Consider the following 19,910-nt stretch of genomic DNA (forward strand, 5'->3'; position numbering starts at 1 on the left):
TGGAGATGGGTTACTGGTGATCATGATGAATAACAGATGGGTTACAGGGGATCATGGTAAATAACACATTGGATATGGGTTACAGGTGATCATGCTGAATAACAGATGAGTTACAGGTGATCATGCTGAATAACAGATGGGTTACAGGTGATCATGCTGAATAACAGATGTGTTACAGGTGATCTTGCTGAATAACAGATGGGTTACAGGGGATCATGGTAAATAACAGATGGGTTACAGGGGATCATGGTAAATAACAGATGGGTTACAGGGGATCATGGTGAATAACAGATGGGTTACAGGGGATCATGGTAAATAACAGATGGGTTACAGGGGATCATGGTAAATAACAGATGGGTTACAGGGGATCATGGTGAATAACAGATGGGTTACAGGGGATCATGGTAAATAACAGATGGGTTACAGGTGATCATACTAAGTAAAGATGGGTTACATGTGGGTCACATGTGATCATGGTGAATAGCAGATTGGATATGGGCAACAGGTGATCTTGGTGAATTACAGATGGGCTACAGGTGATCATGCTGAATAACAGATGGGTTACGGGTGATCTTGCTGAATAACAGATGGGTTACAGGGGATCATGGTTGTCACGTTCCTGACCTATTTATGTTAGTTGTTATGTGTGTTAGTTGGTCAGGACGTGAGGTTGGGTGGGCATTCTATGTTTTCTGTTTCTGTGTTGGTTTTGGGTTGCCTGGTATGGCTCTTAATTAGAGGCAGGTGTTTGGTCGTTCCTCTAATTAAGAGTCATATTTAGGTAGGCGTTGTCACAGTGTTCGTTGTGGTGATTGTCTTCCTGTGTCTGTGTCGTGTACACCACGCGGGACTGTTTACGGTTGTTCGGTGTTTGTGTAGTCTATGTTTCTATTCGTGCGTTCTTCTTGTTTTATGTAAGTTCGTCGTCTAGGTCTGTCTACACAGTTTGTTGTTTTTGTTAGTTATTCAAGTTCGTGTTTTCGTTAATAAAAATATGTCATTTCACTACGCTGCGCCTTGGTTCCTCAATACTCCTCTCTTCAGATGAAGAGGAGGAGGACTGCCGTTACAGAATCACCACCAAGAATCCAGAACAAGCAGCGTAATTTGGAGCAACGGGGAAGTATACCAGGACTTTGTGGAGTTGGGAGCAAATATTTAACGGGAGAAGGGACCATGGGTAAAGTGAATCACCGTCCATGGGAACAGCTGGAGGCAGCTCGGGAGAGGTGGAGGAAAAGAGAGAGAGGAACCGGAAGTTATGAGGGAACGCGTCTGCACGGAAGCCCAAAAAGCCCCGGTGAGTAACACCCAAAAATTTCTTGGGGGGGGGCTAAGGTGGGTTACAGGTGATCATGCTGAATAACAGATGGTAAACAGGTGATCATGCTGAATAACAGATGGGTTACAGGTGATCATGCGAATAACAGATGGGTTACAGGTGATCATGCTGAATAACAGATGGGTTACAGGTGATCATGCTGAATAACAGATGGTAAACAGGTGATCATGCTGAATAACAGATGGGTTACAGGTGATCATGCTGAGTAACAGATGGGTTACAGGTGATCATGGTGAATAACAGATGGGTTACAGGTGATCATGCCGAGTAACAGATGGGTTACAGGTGATCATGCTGAATAACAGATGGGTTACAGGTGATCATGCTGAATAACAGATGGTAAACAGGTGATCATACTGAATAACAGATGGGTTACAGGTGATCATGCCGAGTAACAGATTGGTTACAGGTGATCATGCTGAATAACAGATGGGTTACAGGTGATCATGCTGAATAACAGATGGTAAACAGGTGATCATACTGAATAACAGATGGGTTACAGGTGATCATGCCGAGTAACAGATGGGTTACATGTGATCATGCTGAATAACAGATGGGTTACAGGTGATCATGGTGAATAACAGATGGGTCACAGGTGATCATGCTGAATAACAGATGGGTTACAGGTGATCATGTTGAATAACAGATGGGTTACATATGCTCATGCTGAATAGCAGATGGGTCACAGGTGATCATGCTGAATAACAGAGGGGTTACAGGTGATCATGCTGAATAACAGATGGGTTACAGGTGATCATGCTGAATAACAGATGGGTTACAGGTGATCATGTTGAATGATAGATGGGCTACAGGTGATCATGCTAAGTAAAATGTGGGTTACAGGGGATCATGCTGAATAACAGATGGGTTACATGTGATCATGTTGAATAACAGATGGGTTACAGGTGATCATGCTGAATAACAGATGGGTTACAGGTGATCATGTTGAATAACAGATGGGTTACATATGATCATGCTGAATAGCAGATGGGTCACAGGTGATCATGCTGAATAACAGATGGGTTACAGGTGATCATGCTGAATAACAGATGGGTTACAGGTTATCATGGTGAATAACAGATGGTAAACAGGTGATCATGCTGAATAACAGATGGGTTACAGGTGATCATGCTGAATAACAGATGGGTTACAGGTGATCATGCTGAATAACAGATGGGTTACAGGTGATCATGCTGAGTAACAGATGGGTTACAGGTGATCATGCTGAATAACAGATGGGTTACAGGTGATCATGCTGAATAACAGATGGTAAACAGGTGATCATACTGAATAACAGATGGGTTACAGGTGATCATGCCGAGTAACAGATTGGTTACATGTGATCATGCTGAATAACAGATGGGTTACAGGTGATCATGCTGAATAACAGATGGTAAACAGGTGATCATACTGAATAACAGATGGGTTACAGGTGATCATGCCGAGTAACAGATGGGTTACAGGTGATCATGCTGAATAACAGATGGGTTACAGGTGATCATGGTGAATAACAGATGGGTTACATGTGATCATGCTGAATAACAGATGGGTTACAGGTGATCATGCTGAATAACAGATGGGTTACAGGTGATCATGCTGAATAACAGATGGGTTACAGGTGATCATGCCGAGTAACAGATGGGTTACATGTGATCATGCTGAATAACAGATGGGTTACAGGTGATCATGCTGAATAACAGATGGTAAACAGGTGATCATACTGAATAACAGATGGGTTACAGGTGATCATACCGAGTAACAGATGGGTTACATGTGATCATGCTGAATAACAGATGGGTTACAGGTGATCATGCTGAATAACAGATGGGTTACATGTGATCATGCAGAATAACAGATGGGTTACAGGTGATCATGCTGAATAACAGATGGGTTACAGGTGATCATGTTGAATGACAGATTGGCTACAGGTGATCATGCTGAATAACAGATGGGTTACAGGTGATCATGTTGGGTAAAAGATGGGTTACAGGTGCCGAAAACACAATGCTGGTCATATGGACCAATATGTTGTTAGACCCATTTTCTAAAAAATTATATTATTGTCCGAATCATTTTGATTAATTTCATTTTGAGGGGAGCATTCCAAACGTAGTCCATAAATGGAATAGTGGCTTATAACATTTAAATTGAGATAAAGCAGGGGTTTGGTGATGACTTTCTGAACTCATTAGACCAAAGGTTTAAAGTAATACAGAAAGTGTTGGTATTTCAGTTGAGTTTCGGATATATTGACCAAATTATCAGGAAAGTTCTGGAGATATTTACCATTCAAAATTCACCAGAAACAGCTATTTCTTCACAACGTTTCTAGTTAACAGTCAAAACAGAAAGCAGTGACTTTCCTTTGCCGCCTGCTGCAGAATCACACAGTGTTCAGATATTACAATAATAATCAGGGTCCTCTGTCCTTGTACCTCCAGTCTGGCGTCAATCACTATCAACGGATTGGAGTTTAACCCATAACATTCTGATTCAAGTCTAGTGACCATCAACCCAAAGGTCACAAACAGAACAGTGGAAAGGGAACATATTTAAATATGATAAATATTGTTTTAATCTCTAAACTGATTATGCACTTTATTAATTTTAAATATTCCCGGTAGACAGTCAATTCAGGAAGTGAATATAAATTCCTTTTCATTTTAAAGGATGAGAGAGAGAGATAGAGAAAAATTGAGGGAGGGGTCTGACTGGACAGGTCCTTAAATAGGAGTTGAGGAGAGGTAGAACTCAACTCACAGGCAGGACAGAGAGAGAGAGAGAAAGACTAGAATTCAACTCACAGGCAGGACAGAGAGAGAGAGAGAGAGAGACTAGAACTCAACTCACAGGCAGGACAGACAGAGAGAGAGAGAGACTAGAACTCAACTCACAGGCAGGACAGACAGAGAGAGAGAGAGACTAGAACTCAACTCACAGGCAGGACAGAGAGAGAGAGAGACCCAGTGGAGACCTTTGAAGATCTCTGAAGAAGTGAAGCTACAACTGAAGACTTCAGAAGGTGAGATTTCTGTTCATCTAATACTGTACCTGACTGCGTCCCAACTGACCTCCTATTCCCTATGTAGTGAGCTACTTTAGACAAGGGCCCATAGGGCATATGTTGCCCTGGTCAAAAGTAGTGCACCAGATAGGGAAAAGGGTTCCATTTGGAAACTAGGTACTAGGGACACAAATGGGTGAACTTTTTGGACCGAGTTCAGGAACTGCTGCGCTAAGGAATTCAAGTCCGCTGCCAAAACTCAGGTATCATGTTTTCTACCAATTGCAGTAGATTAACCTAGGACACAGGAATATGTACGACAGCTTGGGGTCCCCAGGACCGAGTTTGGAAAACGCTGCCTTAGCAGTTGCTGAGTTATGTACCTAACAGGGTTTCCCTGACCTCCCAAGTCCCCCCTGCCGTTCCACTGATTTATATATTCCATGAATTTGTCTTGATTGCTTCTCTCTCTCTCTATTTCTCTCTCTCTCTCTCTCTCTCTCTCTCTCTCTCTCTCTCTCTCTCTCTCTCTCTCTCTCTCTCTCTCTCTCTCTCTCTCTCTCTCTTCCTCTCCCCCCTTCTCTCTCTCTCACTCTCTTCCTCTCCCCTCTGTCTCTCTCTCTCTCTCTCTCTTCCTCTCTCCCCTTCTCTCTCTCTCTCTCTCTCTCTCTCCGTCTCCGTCTCACTCTCTCTCTCTCTCTCTCTCTCCGTCTCTCTCTCTCTCTATCTCTCTCTCTTCCTCTCCCCCCTTCTCTCTCTCTCTCTCCGTTTCCGTCTCTCTCTCTCTCTCTCTCTCTGTCTCTCTCTCTGTCTCTCTCTCTCTCTATCTCTCTCTCTCCGTCTCTCTCTCTCTCTCTCTCTCTATCTCTCTCTCTTCCTCTCCCCCCTTCTCTCTCTCTCTCTCCGTCTCCATCTCTCTCTGTCTCTCTCTCTGTCTCTCTCTCTCTCTCTCTCTCTCTCTGTCTCTCTCTCTCTCTGTCTCTCTCTCTGTCTCTCTCTCTCTCTCTCTCTCTCTCTCTCTCTCTCTCTCTCTCTCTCTCTCTCTCTCTCTCTCTCTCTCTCTCTCTCTCTCAGGAGACTATCACCATGTCGATGTTCACCACTCTTCTGCTTCTCAGCGCTGTCTTTGCTCTGGGAGATGCAAGCCGTAGAAGAGGTATTCTGACCAAAGGTTTTGGTGACCTGTTCACACACATCAGATTCAATTTGATGTTATTGATGAGACCTTAACCCAACACCTAGTGACCTAAGTTTTGGTTAAACAGTCAATGGACCCCGAGCTCCTGGTTGGGGCTCCCGTCGCATTCGCTAAAATATAATTATATTATACGTCTGTTGTGAATTCATAGTTCTGAAACTGATCTAGGACACTATTCAATCCGGTTCGTTCAGTTTGAAATTTAAAGGCAATGTTTCCTGTTTAGCAGAGACAGCATTCACGCTGCATGCATACTGCTTCATCTGAAATCACCTTTAAACTTCTGGAATCTGGAACGCTGATTGACTAATTTGATTGTGTGGTGGGAACTAACCATTTCATAATGTTATTTAACATGTGATCTCTCCACCCTACAGACTGTCATCGCAGACCCTGCCCACCTGGCTGGCCCAGGGATTCGACACACTGCTATCACTACGTCCCCATCATGACCACATGGCCAGAGGCAGAGGTACCTGGATGTCTGCTGTACATAATTGAGATTATCTGTGTGCATGATTTTAAGTTTTGGTGGTTTAATGAGATCAGCAGCTGAGAATCTGGTAGCAGTGATGGAATTGAAGGATCTTGGACCCTGGCCAGCCGGGTTAGTAGACGGCAATTTCTACTAGCCAGGGTCCAAAATGTGCAATGGGATAATGGAAAAGACAATAATTAACCTGCATCTTATGCTAGTTGGACACATTATCTAGAAGCCTGGTCTGAAAAGCACTATAGTTGGGCTAGTGGGGATGCTATTTCCATCCCTGTCTGGTGACCATACAGGGTTGCAGTTGACTGTAGGTTTAATCTGTGTTCAACAGGGTTGAGAAACTATATCATGACGTGCTATTCCTTCTAATTATCTTTATATTCTACCTCTCTCTCTCTCTCTCTCTCTCTCTCTCTCTCTCTCTCTCTCTCTCTCTCTCTCTCTCTCTCTCTCTCTCTCTCTCTCTCTCTCTCTCTCTCTCTCTCTCTCTCTCTCTCTCTCTCTCTCTCTCTCTCTCTCTCTCTCTCTCTCTCTCTCTCTCTCTCTCTCTCTCTCTCTCCCATCTCTATCTGTCTCTCCCATCTCTATCTGTCTCTCTTTCTTTCTCCCCTCTTTCTCTCTCCAGAGGAAATGTTTGCTCCTGGGAGGTAACCTCGCTTCAGTGCACAGCCTTCCCCAGTATCGTTTCCTTCAGTCTGTCATCAGGAAGAGTACCAAGAAATTAAAGCGCACCTGGATTGGAGCCAACGATGCCATCAAGGTCAGAAGCACCGTCTGTTGAACACTCCTGAAACATATAGGACGCAATAATTCTTGAACCTATGAAGGTCTGGTGGTGCCTTAACCCACAGATCAGTTTGTTTTCAAAGCTTGTTATCTAATATTACAAACACTGTCTAGCTTCAAGCCATGGTTAAATCATGGTTAAATCATGGTTAAATCATGGTTAAATCATGGTTAAATCATGCTTATCTCATAGATGGTCAGTCCTGGTATCCATAACACTGTCTAGCTTCAAGCCATGGTTAAATCATGCTTATCTCATAGATGGTCAGTCCTGGTATCCTCTGTCTAGGAATCTGAGTGGTTACATTTCTCCAGGCCCATCCCTCAGCTGTTTAAATTCCCAGATTTCCTCTTTAAAGACAGTAACTACTGGGTGTATATATAGTGTTTACTGTCTGCTGGTGATGCATCGTCCTGTGTGCTCTGTAGGAGGGTCTTTGGCTGTGGAGCGACGGGTCCAGGTTTATCTACCAGAACTGGGCCCCGGGTCAACCCTCTAACTCCGACCACTTTGTTGTGAATGACAACTCGAACAGCCGGGAGCATTGTATGGTGATGAACTATGGAGGTACAATCCTGTCTCCAGACTAGTCTCCTGATCATTACACATCAAACATTTGGATAGTAGTAAAATACATCTTAAAAGGGAATTTGTTCCTTTTTTAGCTACATATTTATAAAACAAAAATAATACCTACCTTTCTGTTTCTCTCTTTCCCAGCTTCCCGCGGTCAGAATGATTCCCCCTGCTGGTACAAACGTCCCTTCCTGTGTTCCAGAAAGCGCTGAGGTCCACATTTTGGGAGAGACAACATTGGAGAAGCTCTCTGGCATTTGAGATTGTTTTAAATAAATGCACCGTCTGCAATGTTACCTTTTGTTCAGTGGTCATTTATACAAAACACCAGCTGGATCCAACTGTGAAACTCTGTAGTGTGAAGTACGAAATAACATCTTTGGTAAAAATAAATGAGTTGCTTCTCACTTTGTAATACGTTTGATTGTCGTCAACATTTTCTACATTTTCATAGTCAAACCAGAGATGAACAATGGATGTAAATCACCATCATTATCATCATCATCATCATCATCATCATTACCTTCTTCATGTTTGAAGTTCAATGAGGGGATGAAAAAATATTGATTCATGATGTTTTCAAATTGCTTACACACATTTCTTACACCTGTAAAATCGTCTCCGATATCCTCAAGGGCATAGGATGTAAGGTCTCAGGTAAGGGGTCAGGGTCAGGGTTAACGGTGACTGTACTGTTGTCCACTCCAGCCAAACTAGAGGTTAGACTTAGAATGAGGTCAGGGTTAACGGTTTAATGTACTGAACATTAGTGGTTCTATGAGCAAATACTGCCACCTGCTGGTCATTCAGCAGTCCTAAAAAAAACACACACACACACACACACACACACACACACACACACACACACACACACACACACACACACACACACACACTACTGTTACTTCAACAACATCAGTAAAATAGTAAAATAGTATGTATTAGAATGAATGCAGCCTAGTTATTATTATTATTATTATTATTATTATTATTATTATTATATTATTATTATATTACAGCCAACTCAGAGAGTCTGTCGTAGATTAGCCAACTGGGTTTCCTTTCTCCTCCAACATTAGTAAAGTAGTATGTATTAGAATGAATGAAGAGAACTTTATATTTCAGTTGCAGCCTAGTCTATATTTATTATTATATTACAGCCAACTCAGAGAGTCTGTAGTAGACTGGGTTTCCTTTCTCCTCCTGGAAACTAATTGTAGAAACACAGTTGATAGTACTGCACAGCTACGCTGTTGATTAAATGATAAAACTGCACACTACCGTTCAAAAGATTGGGGTCCCTTTGAAATGTCCTTGTTTTTTAAAAAGAAAAGCACATTTTTTTGTCCATAAAAAAAAACATCAAATTGATCAGAAAGTGTAGACATTGTTAATGGAGTCGCCTCTTCACTGTTGACGTTGAGACTGGTGTTTTGCGGGTACTATTTAATGAAGCAGTTGAGGACTTGTGAGTTGTCTGTTTCTCAAACTAGACACTCTAATGTACTTGTCCTCTTGCTCAGTTGTGCTCCGGGGCCTCCCACTCCTCTTTCTATTCTGGTTAGAGCCAGTTTGCGCTGTTCTGTGAAGGGAGTAGTACACAGCAATTTCTGGCATGGAATAGCCTTCATTTCTCAGAACAAGAATAGACTGACGAGTTTCAGAAGAAAGGTCTTGTTTCTGGCCATTTTGAGCCTGTAATCAATCCCACAAATGCTGATGCTCCAGATACCCAACTAGTCTAAAAAAGGCCAAATGTATTGCTTCTTTAATCAGAACAACAGTTTTCAGCTGTGCTAACATCATTGCAAAAGGGCTTTCTAATGATCAATTAGCCTTTTAAAATGATAAACTTGGATTAGCTAACACAACGTGCCATTGGAACACAGGAGTGATAGTTGCTGATAATGGGCCTCTGTACGCCTATGTAGATATTCCATTATAAAATCAGCCTTTTCCAGCTACAATAGTCATTTACAACATTAACAATGTCTACACTGTATTTCTGATCAATCTGATGTTATTTTAATGGACAATTTTTTTTGCTTTTCTTTCAAAAACAAGGACTTTTCTAAGTGACACCAAACTTTTGAACGGAAGTGTATGTTGTTGATTAGCTGATAAAACTGTATAAATACGCTGTTGATTAGTTGAAAACTGTCACGATCGTCTTCTTGAGAGAGATTGGACCAAGGCGCAGCGTGTGCAAAATACATCTTCTTTTATTGAGAAGAGAGAAAACACAAAACGAACACTATATACAAACTAACAAAACAACAAACGACCGTGAAGCTAAATAACGTAAGTGCACAGACAAGCAACAAACGTTCAACATAGACAATTACCCACAAACACATGATGCCCATGGCTGCCTTAAATATGGCTCCCAATTAGAGACAATAAACCACAGCTGTCTCTAATTGAGAACCAATCTAGGCAGCCATCGACATACAAACACCTAGACAAGACATTCCCCATTAAACCTACAAAAACCCCTAGACAACCCAAAACACATACTTCCCCATGTCACACCCTGACCTAACTAAAATAATAATGAAAACAAAGATAACTAAGGCCAGGGTGTGACATAACCCCCCCCTTAAGGTGCGAACTCCGGGCGCACCAGCATAAAGTCTAGGGGAGGGTCTGGGTGGGCGTCTGTCCACGGTGGCGGCTCTGGCACTGGTCGTGGTCCCCACCCCACCATAGTCACTACCCGCTTTCGTAGCCTCCTCCAAATGACCACCCTCCAACTTAACCCCACTGGATTAAGGGGCAGCACCGGACTAAGTGGCAGCACCACAGGACTAAGGGGCAGCACCGGACTAAGGGGCAGTACCGGACTAAGGGGCAGCACCGGACTAAGGGGCAGCACCAGACTAAGGGGCAGCACCAGACTAAGAGGCAGCACCAGACTAAGAGGCAGCACCAGGATAAGGGGCAGCACCAGGATAAGGGGCAGCACCAGGATAAGGGGCAGCACCAGGATAAGGGGCAGCACCAGGATAAGGGGCAGCACCAGGATAAGGGGCAGTACCAGGATAAGGGGCAGCACCAGGATAAGGGGCAGCACCAGGATAAGGGGCAGCACCAGGATAAGGGGCAGCACCAGGATAAGGGGCAGCACCAGGATAAGGGGCAGCACCAGGATAAGGGGCAGCACCAGGATAAGGGGCAGCTCCGGACTGAGGGACGGCAGCTCCGGACTGAGGGACAGCACCGGACTGGCTGGCGGATCCTGGCTGGATGGCTCTGGCGGATCCTGGCTGGACGGCTCTGGCGGATCCTGGCTGGACGGCTCATGGCTGGCTGACGGATCTGGCTGCTCATGGCTGGCTGACGGATCTGGCTGCTCATGGCTGGCTGACGGATCTGGCTGCTCATGGCTGGCTGACGGATCTGGCTGCTCATGGCTGGCTGACGGATCTGGCTGCTCATGGCTGGCTGACGGATCTGGCTGCTCCTGGCTGGCTGACGGATCTGGCTGCTCATGGCTGGCTGACGGATCTGGCTGCTCATGGCTGGCTCTGGCGGATCCTGGCTGGATGACGGCTCTAGCGGATCCTGGCTGGATGACGGCTCTGGCGGATCCTGGCTGGATGACGGCTCTGGCGGATCCTGGCTGGATGACGGCTCTGGCGGATCCTGTCTGGCGGAAGGCTCTGGCTGATCCTGTCTGGCGGAAGGCTCTGGCTGATCCTGTCTGGCGGAAGGCTCTGGCTGATCCTGTCTGGCGGAAGGCTCTGGCTGATCCTGTCTGGCGGAAGGCTCTGGCTGATCCTGTCTGGCGGAAGGCTCTGGCTGATCTTGTCTGGCGGAAGGCTCTGGCTGATCCTGTCTGGCGGAAGGCTCTGGCTGCTCCTGTCTGGCGGTAGGCTCTAGCGGCTCCTGTCTGGCAGACGGCTCTGAAGGCTCATGGCAGACGGGCGGCTTTGCAGGCTCAGTACAGACGGGCGGCTTTGAAGACTCATGGCAGACGGACAGTTCAGACGGCGTTGGGCAGACGGGCAGTACAGGCGCCGTTGGGCAGACGGGCAGTTCAGGCGCCGTTGGGCAGACGGGCAGTTCAGGCGCCGTTGGGCAGACGGGCAGTTCAGGCGCCGTTGGGCAGACGGGCAGTTCAGGCGCCGTTGGGCAGACGGCAGACTCTGACCGGCTGAGACGCACTGTAGGCCTGGTGCGTGGTGCCGGAACTGGAGGTACCGGGCTAAGGACACGCACCTTCAGGCTAGTGCGGGGAGAAGGAACAGGGCATGCTGGACCCTGGGGACGCACATTAGGCCTAGTGCGTGGTGCCGGAACTGGTGGTACCGGGCTGAGGACACGCATCTCAGGGCTAGTGCGGGGAGCAGCAACAGGACGCATAGGACTCTGGGGACACACAGGAGGCTTGGTGCGTGGTTTAGGCACTGGTGGTAAAGGGCTGGAGACACGCACCATAGAGCTAGTGCGTGAAGGAGGCACAGGGCTCTGAAGACGCACAGGAAGCCTGGTGCGTGGTGTAGGCACTGGTAGTACTGGACTGGAGCGGGGAGGTGGCGCCGGAAATACCGGACCGTGCAGGCGTACTGGCTCCCTTGAGCACTGAGCCTGTCCAACCTTACCTGGTTGTATGCTCCCCGTCGCCCGACCAGTGCGGGGAGGTGGAATAACCCGCACCGGGCTATGTAGGCGAACCGGGGACACCATGCGTAAGGCTGGTGCCATGTAAGCCGGCCCGAGGAGACGCACTGGTGGCCAGATGCGTTGGGCCGGCTTCATGACATCCGGCTCAACGCTCAATCTAGCCCGGCCGATACGTGGAGCTGGAATGTACCGAACCGGGCTATGCACGTGTACAGGAGACACCATGCGCTCTACTGCGTAACACGGTGTCTGCCCGTACTCTCGCTCTCCACGGTAAGTACAGGGAGTAGGCGCAGGTCTCCTACCTGACTTCGCCACACTCCCTTTAAGGCCCCCCCCAAGAAAGTTTTGGGTTGTACTCACGGGCTTCCAGCCTTGCTTCCGTGCTGCCTCCTCATATCGCCTCCTCTCGGCTTTAGCTGCCTCCAGCTCTTCACGAGGGAGGCGATATTCTCCCGGTTGTGCCCAAGGTCCCTTACCATCCAGTATCTCCTCCCATGTCCATGAATCCTGTGTAGGTGGGTCCTGTTGCCGCTTGACACGCCGCTTGGTCCTAGATTGGTGGGTAGTTCTGTCACGATCGTCTTCTTGAGAGAGATTGGACCAAGGCGCAGCGTGTGCAAAATACATCTTCTTTTATTGAGAAGAGAGAGAAAACACAAAACGAACACTATATACAAACTAACAAAACAACAAACGACCGTGAAGCTAAATAACGTAAGTGCACAGACAAGCAACAAACGTTCAACATAGACAATTACCCACAAACACATGATGCCCATGGCTGCCTTAAATATGGCTACCAATTAGAGACAATAAACCACAGCTGTCTCTAATTGAGAACCAATCTAGGCACCCATCGACATACAAACACCTAGACAAGACATTCCCCATTAAACCTACAAAAAACCCTAGACAACCCAAAACACATACTTCCCGATGTCACACCCTGACCTAACTAAAATAATAATGAAAACAAAGATAACTAAGGCCAGGGTGTGACAGAAAACTGTATAGCTATATTGTTGATTAGTTGATAAAACTGTATAAATACATTGTTAATGAGCTGATAACAATGTACAAATAGTAGCAACAGTAGTGTGTGTAGTTGTTTTATTAGTATAGGGCTGTGTGTGTAGTTGTATTAGTAATATAGGGCTGTGTGTATAGTTGTGTTAGTAGTATAGGGCTGTGTGTGTAGTTGTATTAGTAGTATAGGGCTGTGTGTAGTTGTATTAGTAGTATAGGGCTGTGTGTAGTTGTATTAGTAGTATAGGGCTATGTGTGGATGTATTTGTAGTATACGACTGTAAGTGTAGTTTATGTAGTAGTGTGGGGCTGTATGTATAGTTGTATTAGTAGCAGTGGGCTGTTTTTGTAGTTGTATTGGTAGTAAAGGGATGTGTGTGTAGTTGTATTAGTAGTTTAGGACTGTATGTGTAGTTAGAAGTGTGGAGATGTGTGTGTTTCACGGCTGTTGAATGAAGTGGATCAAGGTGCAGCGTGGTGAGCGTACATATTCTTCTTTATTAGAAATGACGCCGACAAAACAATAAACAATACAAAACAAACCGTGAAGCTTAAGGCTATGTGCCACAAACAAAGTGTAACGAACTTCGTCGGGAGAAGGAGAAGACCAAGGTGCTGCGAAATAAACTGAACACTGAATGAACAAAATACAACAAAGAGAGAGAACGAAACAGTCCTGTAAGGTATACACACAAAACAGAAAACAACCACCCACCAACACAGGTGGGAACAGGCGACCTAAGTATGGTTCTCAATCAGAGACAACGATAGACAGCTGCCTCTGATTGAGAACCATACCAGGCCAAACACATAGAAATACAAAACAAGGACAACATAGAACACCAGACATAGAATGCCCACCCAACCTCACGCCCGGACCAACCAAAATAGAGACAAATATAAGGATCTCTAATGTCAGGGCGTGACAGTACGCCCCCCCAAAGGTGCGGACTCCGGCCGCAAAACCTGAACCTATAGGGGAAGGTCTGGGTGGGCATTTCACCACGGTGGCGGCTCTGGTGCGGGACGTGGACCCCGCTCCACCTCTGGTTTGGCCCTCTTAGGTGGCGCCTCTAGAGCGGGGACCCTCGCCACCGACCCCGGACTGGGGACCCTAGCCGCGGGCCCCAGACAGGAGGGCGACTCTGGCAGCTCCGGACAGGGGGGAGACTCTGGCAGCTCCGGACAGGAGGGAGACTCTGGCAGCTCCGGACAGGAGGGAGACTCTGGCAGCTCCGGACAGGAGGGAGACTCTGGCTGCTCCTGACTGAAGCCCGTCGCTGGAGGCTCCGGACTAGAGGGCGTCGCTGGAGGCTCCGGACTAGAGGGCGTCGCTGGAGGCTCCGAACTAGAGGGCGACGCTGGAGGCTCCGGACTAGAGGGCGTCGCTGGAGGCTCCGGACTAGAGGGCGTCGCTGGAGGCTCCGAACTAGAGGGCGACGCTGGAGGCTCCGGACTAGAGGGCGACGCTGGAGGCTCCGGACTAGAGGGCATCGCTGGAGGCTCCGGACTAGAGGGCGTCGCTGGAGGCTCTGGACTAGAGGGCGTTGCTGGAGGCTCCGGACTAGAGTCCTTCGTTGGAGGCCTCGTGCCATAACTCCTCACTGGAGGTTTCGTGCCATGGAACATATTACTATAGGGCTGTGTGTGTAGTGGTATTAGTAGTATAGGGCTGTGTGTGTAGTTGTATTAGTAGTATAGGGCTGTGTGTGTAGTTGTATTAGTAGTATAGGGCTGTGTGTAGTTGTATTAGTAGTATAGGGTTGTGTGTGTAGTTGTATTAGTAGTATAGGGCTGTGTGTAGTTGTATTAGTAGTATAGGGTTGTGTGTGTAGTTGTATTAGTAGTATAGGGCTGTGTGTGTAGTTGTATTAGTAGTATAGGGCTGTGTGTAGTTGTATTAGTAGTATAGGGCTGTGTGTGTAGTTGTATTAGTAGTATAGGGCTGTGTGTGTAGTTGTATTAGTAGTATAGGGATGTGTGTAGTTGTATTAGTAGTATAGGGTTGTGTGTGTAGTTGTATTAGTAGTATGGGGCTGTGTGTGTAGTTGTATTAGTAGTATAGGGCTGTATGTGTAGTTGTATTAGTAGTATAGGGCTGTATGTGTAGTTGTATTAGTAGTATGGGGCTGTGTGTGTAGTTGTATTAGTAGTATAGGGCTGTGTGTGTAGTTGTATTTGTAGTATAGGGCGGTATGTGTAGTTGTATTAGTAGTAGGGCTGTGTGTGTAGTTGTATCAGTGGTAGAGGACTGTGTGTGTAGTTGTATTAGTAGTATAGGGCTGTGTGTGTAGATATATTCGCAGTAGGGCTGTGTGTGTAGTTGTATTAGTAGTATGGGGCTGTATGTGTAGTTGTATTAGTAGTAGGGCTGTATGTTTAGTTGTGTTATTAGTTTTGGGCTGTGTGTGTAGTTGTATTAGTGGTATAGGGCTGTGTGTGTAGTTGTATTAGTGGTATAGGGCTGTGTGTGTAGTTGTATTAGTAGTATAGGGCTGTGTGTGTAGTTGTATTAGTAGTATAGGGCTGTATGTGTAGTTGTATTAGTAGTATAGGGCTGTGTGTGTAGTTGTATTAGTAGTATAGGGCTGTGTGTGTAGTTGTATTAGTAGTATAGGGCTGTGTGTGTAGTTGTATTAGTAGTAGGGCTGTGTGTGTAGTTGTATTAGTAGTATAGGGCTGTGTGTGTAGTTGTATTAGTAGTATAGGGCTGTGTGTGTAGTTGTATTAGTAGTAGAGGGCGGAATGTGTAGTTGTATTAGTAGTATAGGGCTGTGTGTGTAGTTGTATTAGTAGTATATGGCTGTGTGTGTAGTTGTATTAGTAGTATAGGGCTGTGTGTGTAGTTGTATTAGTAGTAGAGGGCTGTGTGTGTAGTTGTATTAGTAGTATAGGGCTGTGTGTGTAGTTGTATTAGTAGTATGGGGCTGTCTGTGTAGTTGTATTAGTAGTATAGGGCTGTGTGTGTAGTTGTGTTAGTAGTAGGGCTGTGTGTGTAGTTGTATTTGTATGATAGGGCTGTGTGTGTAGTTGTGTTATTAGTATAGGGCAGTAGGTGTAGTTGTATTAGTGTTATAGGACTGTATTGTAGTTGTGTTATAAGTATGGGGCTGTGTGTGTAGTTGTATTAGTAGTATAGGGCTGTGTGTGTAGTGGTATTAGTAGTATAGGGCTATGTGTGGATGTATTTGTAGTATACGACTGTAAGTGTAGTTTATGTAGTAGTGTGGGGCTGTATGTGTAGTTGTATTAGTAGTATAGGGCTGTTTGTGTAGTTGTATTAGTAGCAGTGGGCTGTTTTTGTATTTGTATTGGTAGTATTGGGCTGTGGGTGTAGTTGTATTAGTAGTATAGGGCTGTATGTGTAGTTGTATTAGTAGTATAGGGCTGTGTGTGTAGTTGTATTAGTAGTATGTGGCTGTGTGTGTAGTTGTATTAGTAGTATAGGGCTGTGTGTGTAGTTGTATTAGTAGTATAGGGCTGTGTGTGTAGTTGTATTAGTAGTATAGGGCTGTGTGTGTAGTTGTATTAGTAGTATAGGGCTGTGTGTGTAGTTGTATTAGTAGTAGAGGGCTGTGTGTGTAGTTGTATTAGTAGTATAGGGCTGTATGTGTAGTTGTATTAGTAGTATAGGGCTGTGTGTGTAGTTGTATTAGTAGTATGTGGCTGTGTGTGTAGTTGTATCAGTAGTAGAGGGCTGTGTGTGTAGTTTTATTAGTAGTGTAGTTGTGTCACCTTAACAAAAATGCTGTGCTTGTCCTCTCTAACTCTATCTAGGTTACGATGAGTAAACAATCCCAATTGTTTCAGAATGTTCGATGTGTTAGTTTTGTTGTTGTCAGGTCGTCCTCAAGGCTGGAACATCGGGTCTTGTGCTCCAAAGGAATGGAGACCACAGAACCAAAACAATGAGGTCCTTGATCCCATTGCAGTTAGATTCCCCTCTTCAGGCTTGACTTTGAAATGATTGAACATGTCTGGTGTAATATGACGTTTGATTGTATTCACTACTTATTAACTGTAATACACTCACTGAACATCTGGGCCCTTATTCACAAAGTGTCTCAGAGTAGAAGATCTGGGCCCTTATTCACAAAGAGTCTCAGAGTATTACATCTGGGCCCTTATTCACAAAGAGTCTCAGAGTATTACATCTGGGCCCTTATTCACAAAGAGTCTCAGAGTATTACATCTGGGTCCTTATTCACAAAGTTTCTCAGAATAGAAGATCTGGGCCCGTATTCAGAAAGTGTCTCAGAGTAGAAGATCTGGGTCCGTATTCACAAAGTGTCTCACAACCCAGTGGCCTTGAATAGAAGAACTTGGATTTGGATATATTGTATCCATGATCATGCTGAATAACAGATGGGTTACAGGTGATCATGCTGAATAACAGATGGGTTACAGGTGATCATGCTGAATAACAGATGGTAAACAGGTGATCATGCTGAATAACAGATGGGTTACAGGTGATCATGCTGAATAACAGATGGGTTACAGGTGATCATGCTGAATAACAGATGGGTTACAGGTGAAGGGTACACAAATATATTTGTGGGTTGTAACACTTAAATTGAGTTAAAGCAGGGTTTTGGTGATGACTTTCTGAACTCATTAGACCAAAGGTTTAAAGTAATACAGAAAGTGCTGGTATTTCAGTTGAGTTTCAGATATATTGATAAAATTATCAGGAAAGTTCTGGAGATATTTACCATTCAAAATTCACCAGAAACACAGAAGCTATTTCTTCACAAAGTTGCTTGTAAAAAGTCAAAACAGAAAGCAGTGACTAAATTTGCTGCAGAATCACGCAGTGACCTTGTACCTCCAGTCTGGCGTCAATCACTATCAACGGATTGGAGTTTAACCCATAACATTCTGATTCAAGTCTAATGACCATCAACCCAAATATTCCAAACAGAAGAGTGGAAATCGTGTGTATTACAGAAAGGTAACATATTTAAATATGATAAATATTGTTTTAATCTCTAAACTGATTCTGAACTTTATTCATCTTAAATATTCCCATTACACAGTCAATTCAGGAAGTTAATTTAAATTCCATTTCATTTCAAAGGATGAGAGAGAGAGATAGAGAAAAATAGAGGGAGGGGTCTGACTGGACGGGTCCTTAAAAAGGAGTTGAGGGAGAGGTAGAACTCAACTCACAGGCAGGACAGAGAGAGAGAGAGAGAGAGAGAGAGAGAGAGAGAGACCCAGTGAAGACCTTTGAGGATCTCTGAAGAAGTGAAGCTACAACTGAAGACTTCAGAAGGTGAGATTTCTGTTAATCTAATACTTTACCTGACTGCGTCCCAACTGACCTCCTATTCCCTATGTAGTGAGCTACTTTAGACAAGGGCCCATAGGGCATATGTAGCCCTGGTCATATGTAGTGCACCAGATAGGGAAAAGGGTTCCATTTGGAAACTAGGTACTAGGGACACAAATGGGTGAACTTTTTGGACCGAGTTCAGGAACTGCTGCGCTAAGGAATTCAAGTCCGCTGCCAAAACTCAGGTATCATGTTTTCTACCAATTGCAGTAGATTAACCTAGGACACAGGAATATGTACGACAGCTTGGGGTCCCCAGGACCGAGTTTGGAAAACGCTGCCTTAGCAGTTGCTGAGTTATGTACCAAACAGGGTTTCCCTGAATTCCCAAGTCCCCCCTGCCGTTCCACTGATTTGATATATTCCAGGGTCAACTAATCACCAAGCCGTTCATTACTTGAATCTGATGTGATGATAGTACTGGAAAACATCTGATAAGTGGAATGGCTAGAGGTTCCAAAAGGGTCCTTCAGCTGTCCCCATATGAGTGGAAAGGGTTCTACATCGAACCCAAAATGTTTCTACCTGGAACCAAAAAGGGTTCTTCAAAGGGTTATCCTAACTGAAGACCTCGTTTTAGGTTCTAGACGGCACCTTGTTTTCTAAGAGTGAAATTCTCACTGAATTTGTCTTGACGGCTTTTCTCTCTCTCTCTCTCTCTCTCTCTCTCTCTCTGTCTCTCTCTCTCTCTCTGTCTGTCTGTCTGTCTCTGTCTCTGTCTCTGTCTCTGTCTCTGTCTCTGTCTCTCTCTCTCTCTCTCTCTCGTTCTCTCTCTCTCTCTCGTTCTCTCTCTCTCTCTCTCTCTCTCTCTCTCTCTCTCTCTCTCTCTCTCTCTCTCTCTCTCTCTGTCTCTGTCTCTCTCTCTGTCTCTGTCTCTGTCTCTCTCTCTCTCGTTCTCTCTCTCTCTCTCTGTCTCTGTCTCTGTCTCTGTCTCTGTCTCTGTCTCTGTCTCTGTCTCTCTCTCTCTCTCTCTCTCTCTCGTTCTCTCTCTCTCTCTCTCTCTCTCTCTCTCTCTCTCTCTCTCTCTCTCTCTCTCTCTCTCTCTCTCTCTCTCTCAATTCAATTCAATTCAATTCAATTTGCTTTATTGGCATGACGTAACAATGTACATATTGCCAAAGCTTATTTACAATATAAAAATGAGAATCAAAATGGTCTCTCTCTCTCTCTCTCTCTCTCTCTCTCTCTGTCTCTCTCTCTGTCTCTGTCTCTGTCTCTCTCTCTCTCGTTCTCTCTCTCTCTCTCTCTCTGTCTCTGTCTCTGTCTCTCTCTCTCTCTCTCTCTCTCGTTCTCTCTCTCTCTCTCTCTCTCTCTCTCTCTCTCTCTCTCTCTCTCTCTCTCTCTCTCTGTCTCTCTCTCAATTCAATTCAATTCAATTCAATTTGCTTTATTGGCATGACGTAACAATGTACATATTGCCAAAGCTTATTTACAATATAAAAATGAGAATCAAAATGGTCTCTCTCTCTCTCTCTCTCTCTCTCTCTCTCTCTCTCTCTCTCTCTCAGGAGACTATCACC

General features: G+C 45.1%; 1 protein-coding gene across 1 annotated transcript; it reads left to right on the plus strand.

Moving 5' to 3' along the window:
* The first annotated feature begins 5,432 nt into the window (after nt 1-5,432).
* Nucleotides 5,433-7,612, plus strand: LOC120030535 (galactose-specific lectin nattectin-like). The gene is made up of 5 exons (XM_038975942.1): nt 5,433-5,502; nt 5,922-6,016; nt 6,663-6,797; nt 7,253-7,391; nt 7,545-7,612. Exons 1-5 carry the CDS (start codon nt 5,433-5,435, stop codon nt 7,610-7,612), a joined length of 507 nt encoding a protein of 168 aa, XP_038831870.1.
* The last annotated feature ends 12,298 nt before the right edge of the window (nt 7,613-19,910 follow it).

The sequence above is a fragment of the Salvelinus namaycush genome, chromosome 36 (genome assembly GCF_016432855.1).
Source record: "Salvelinus namaycush isolate Seneca chromosome 36, SaNama_1.0, whole genome shotgun sequence".
NCBI classification, from domain to species: domain Eukaryota; kingdom Metazoa; phylum Chordata; class Actinopteri; order Salmoniformes; family Salmonidae; genus Salvelinus; species Salvelinus namaycush.

Excerpts from the sequence above, each read along its gene's own strand:
- LOC120030535 (XM_038975942.1), top strand. The coding sequence starts at position 5,433 with ATGTCGATGTTCACCACTCTTCTGCTTCTCAGCGCTGTCTTTGCTCTG. Across the intron at positions 6,798-7,252 it reads GAGCCAACGATGCCATCAAG|GAGGGTCTTTGGCTGTGGAG; the intron begins GTCAGAAGCACC and ends TGTGCTCTGTAG. Across the intron at positions 7,392-7,544 it reads TATGGTGATGAACTATGGAG|CTTCCCGCGGTCAGAATGAT; the intron begins GTACAATCCTGT and ends TCTCTTTCCCAG.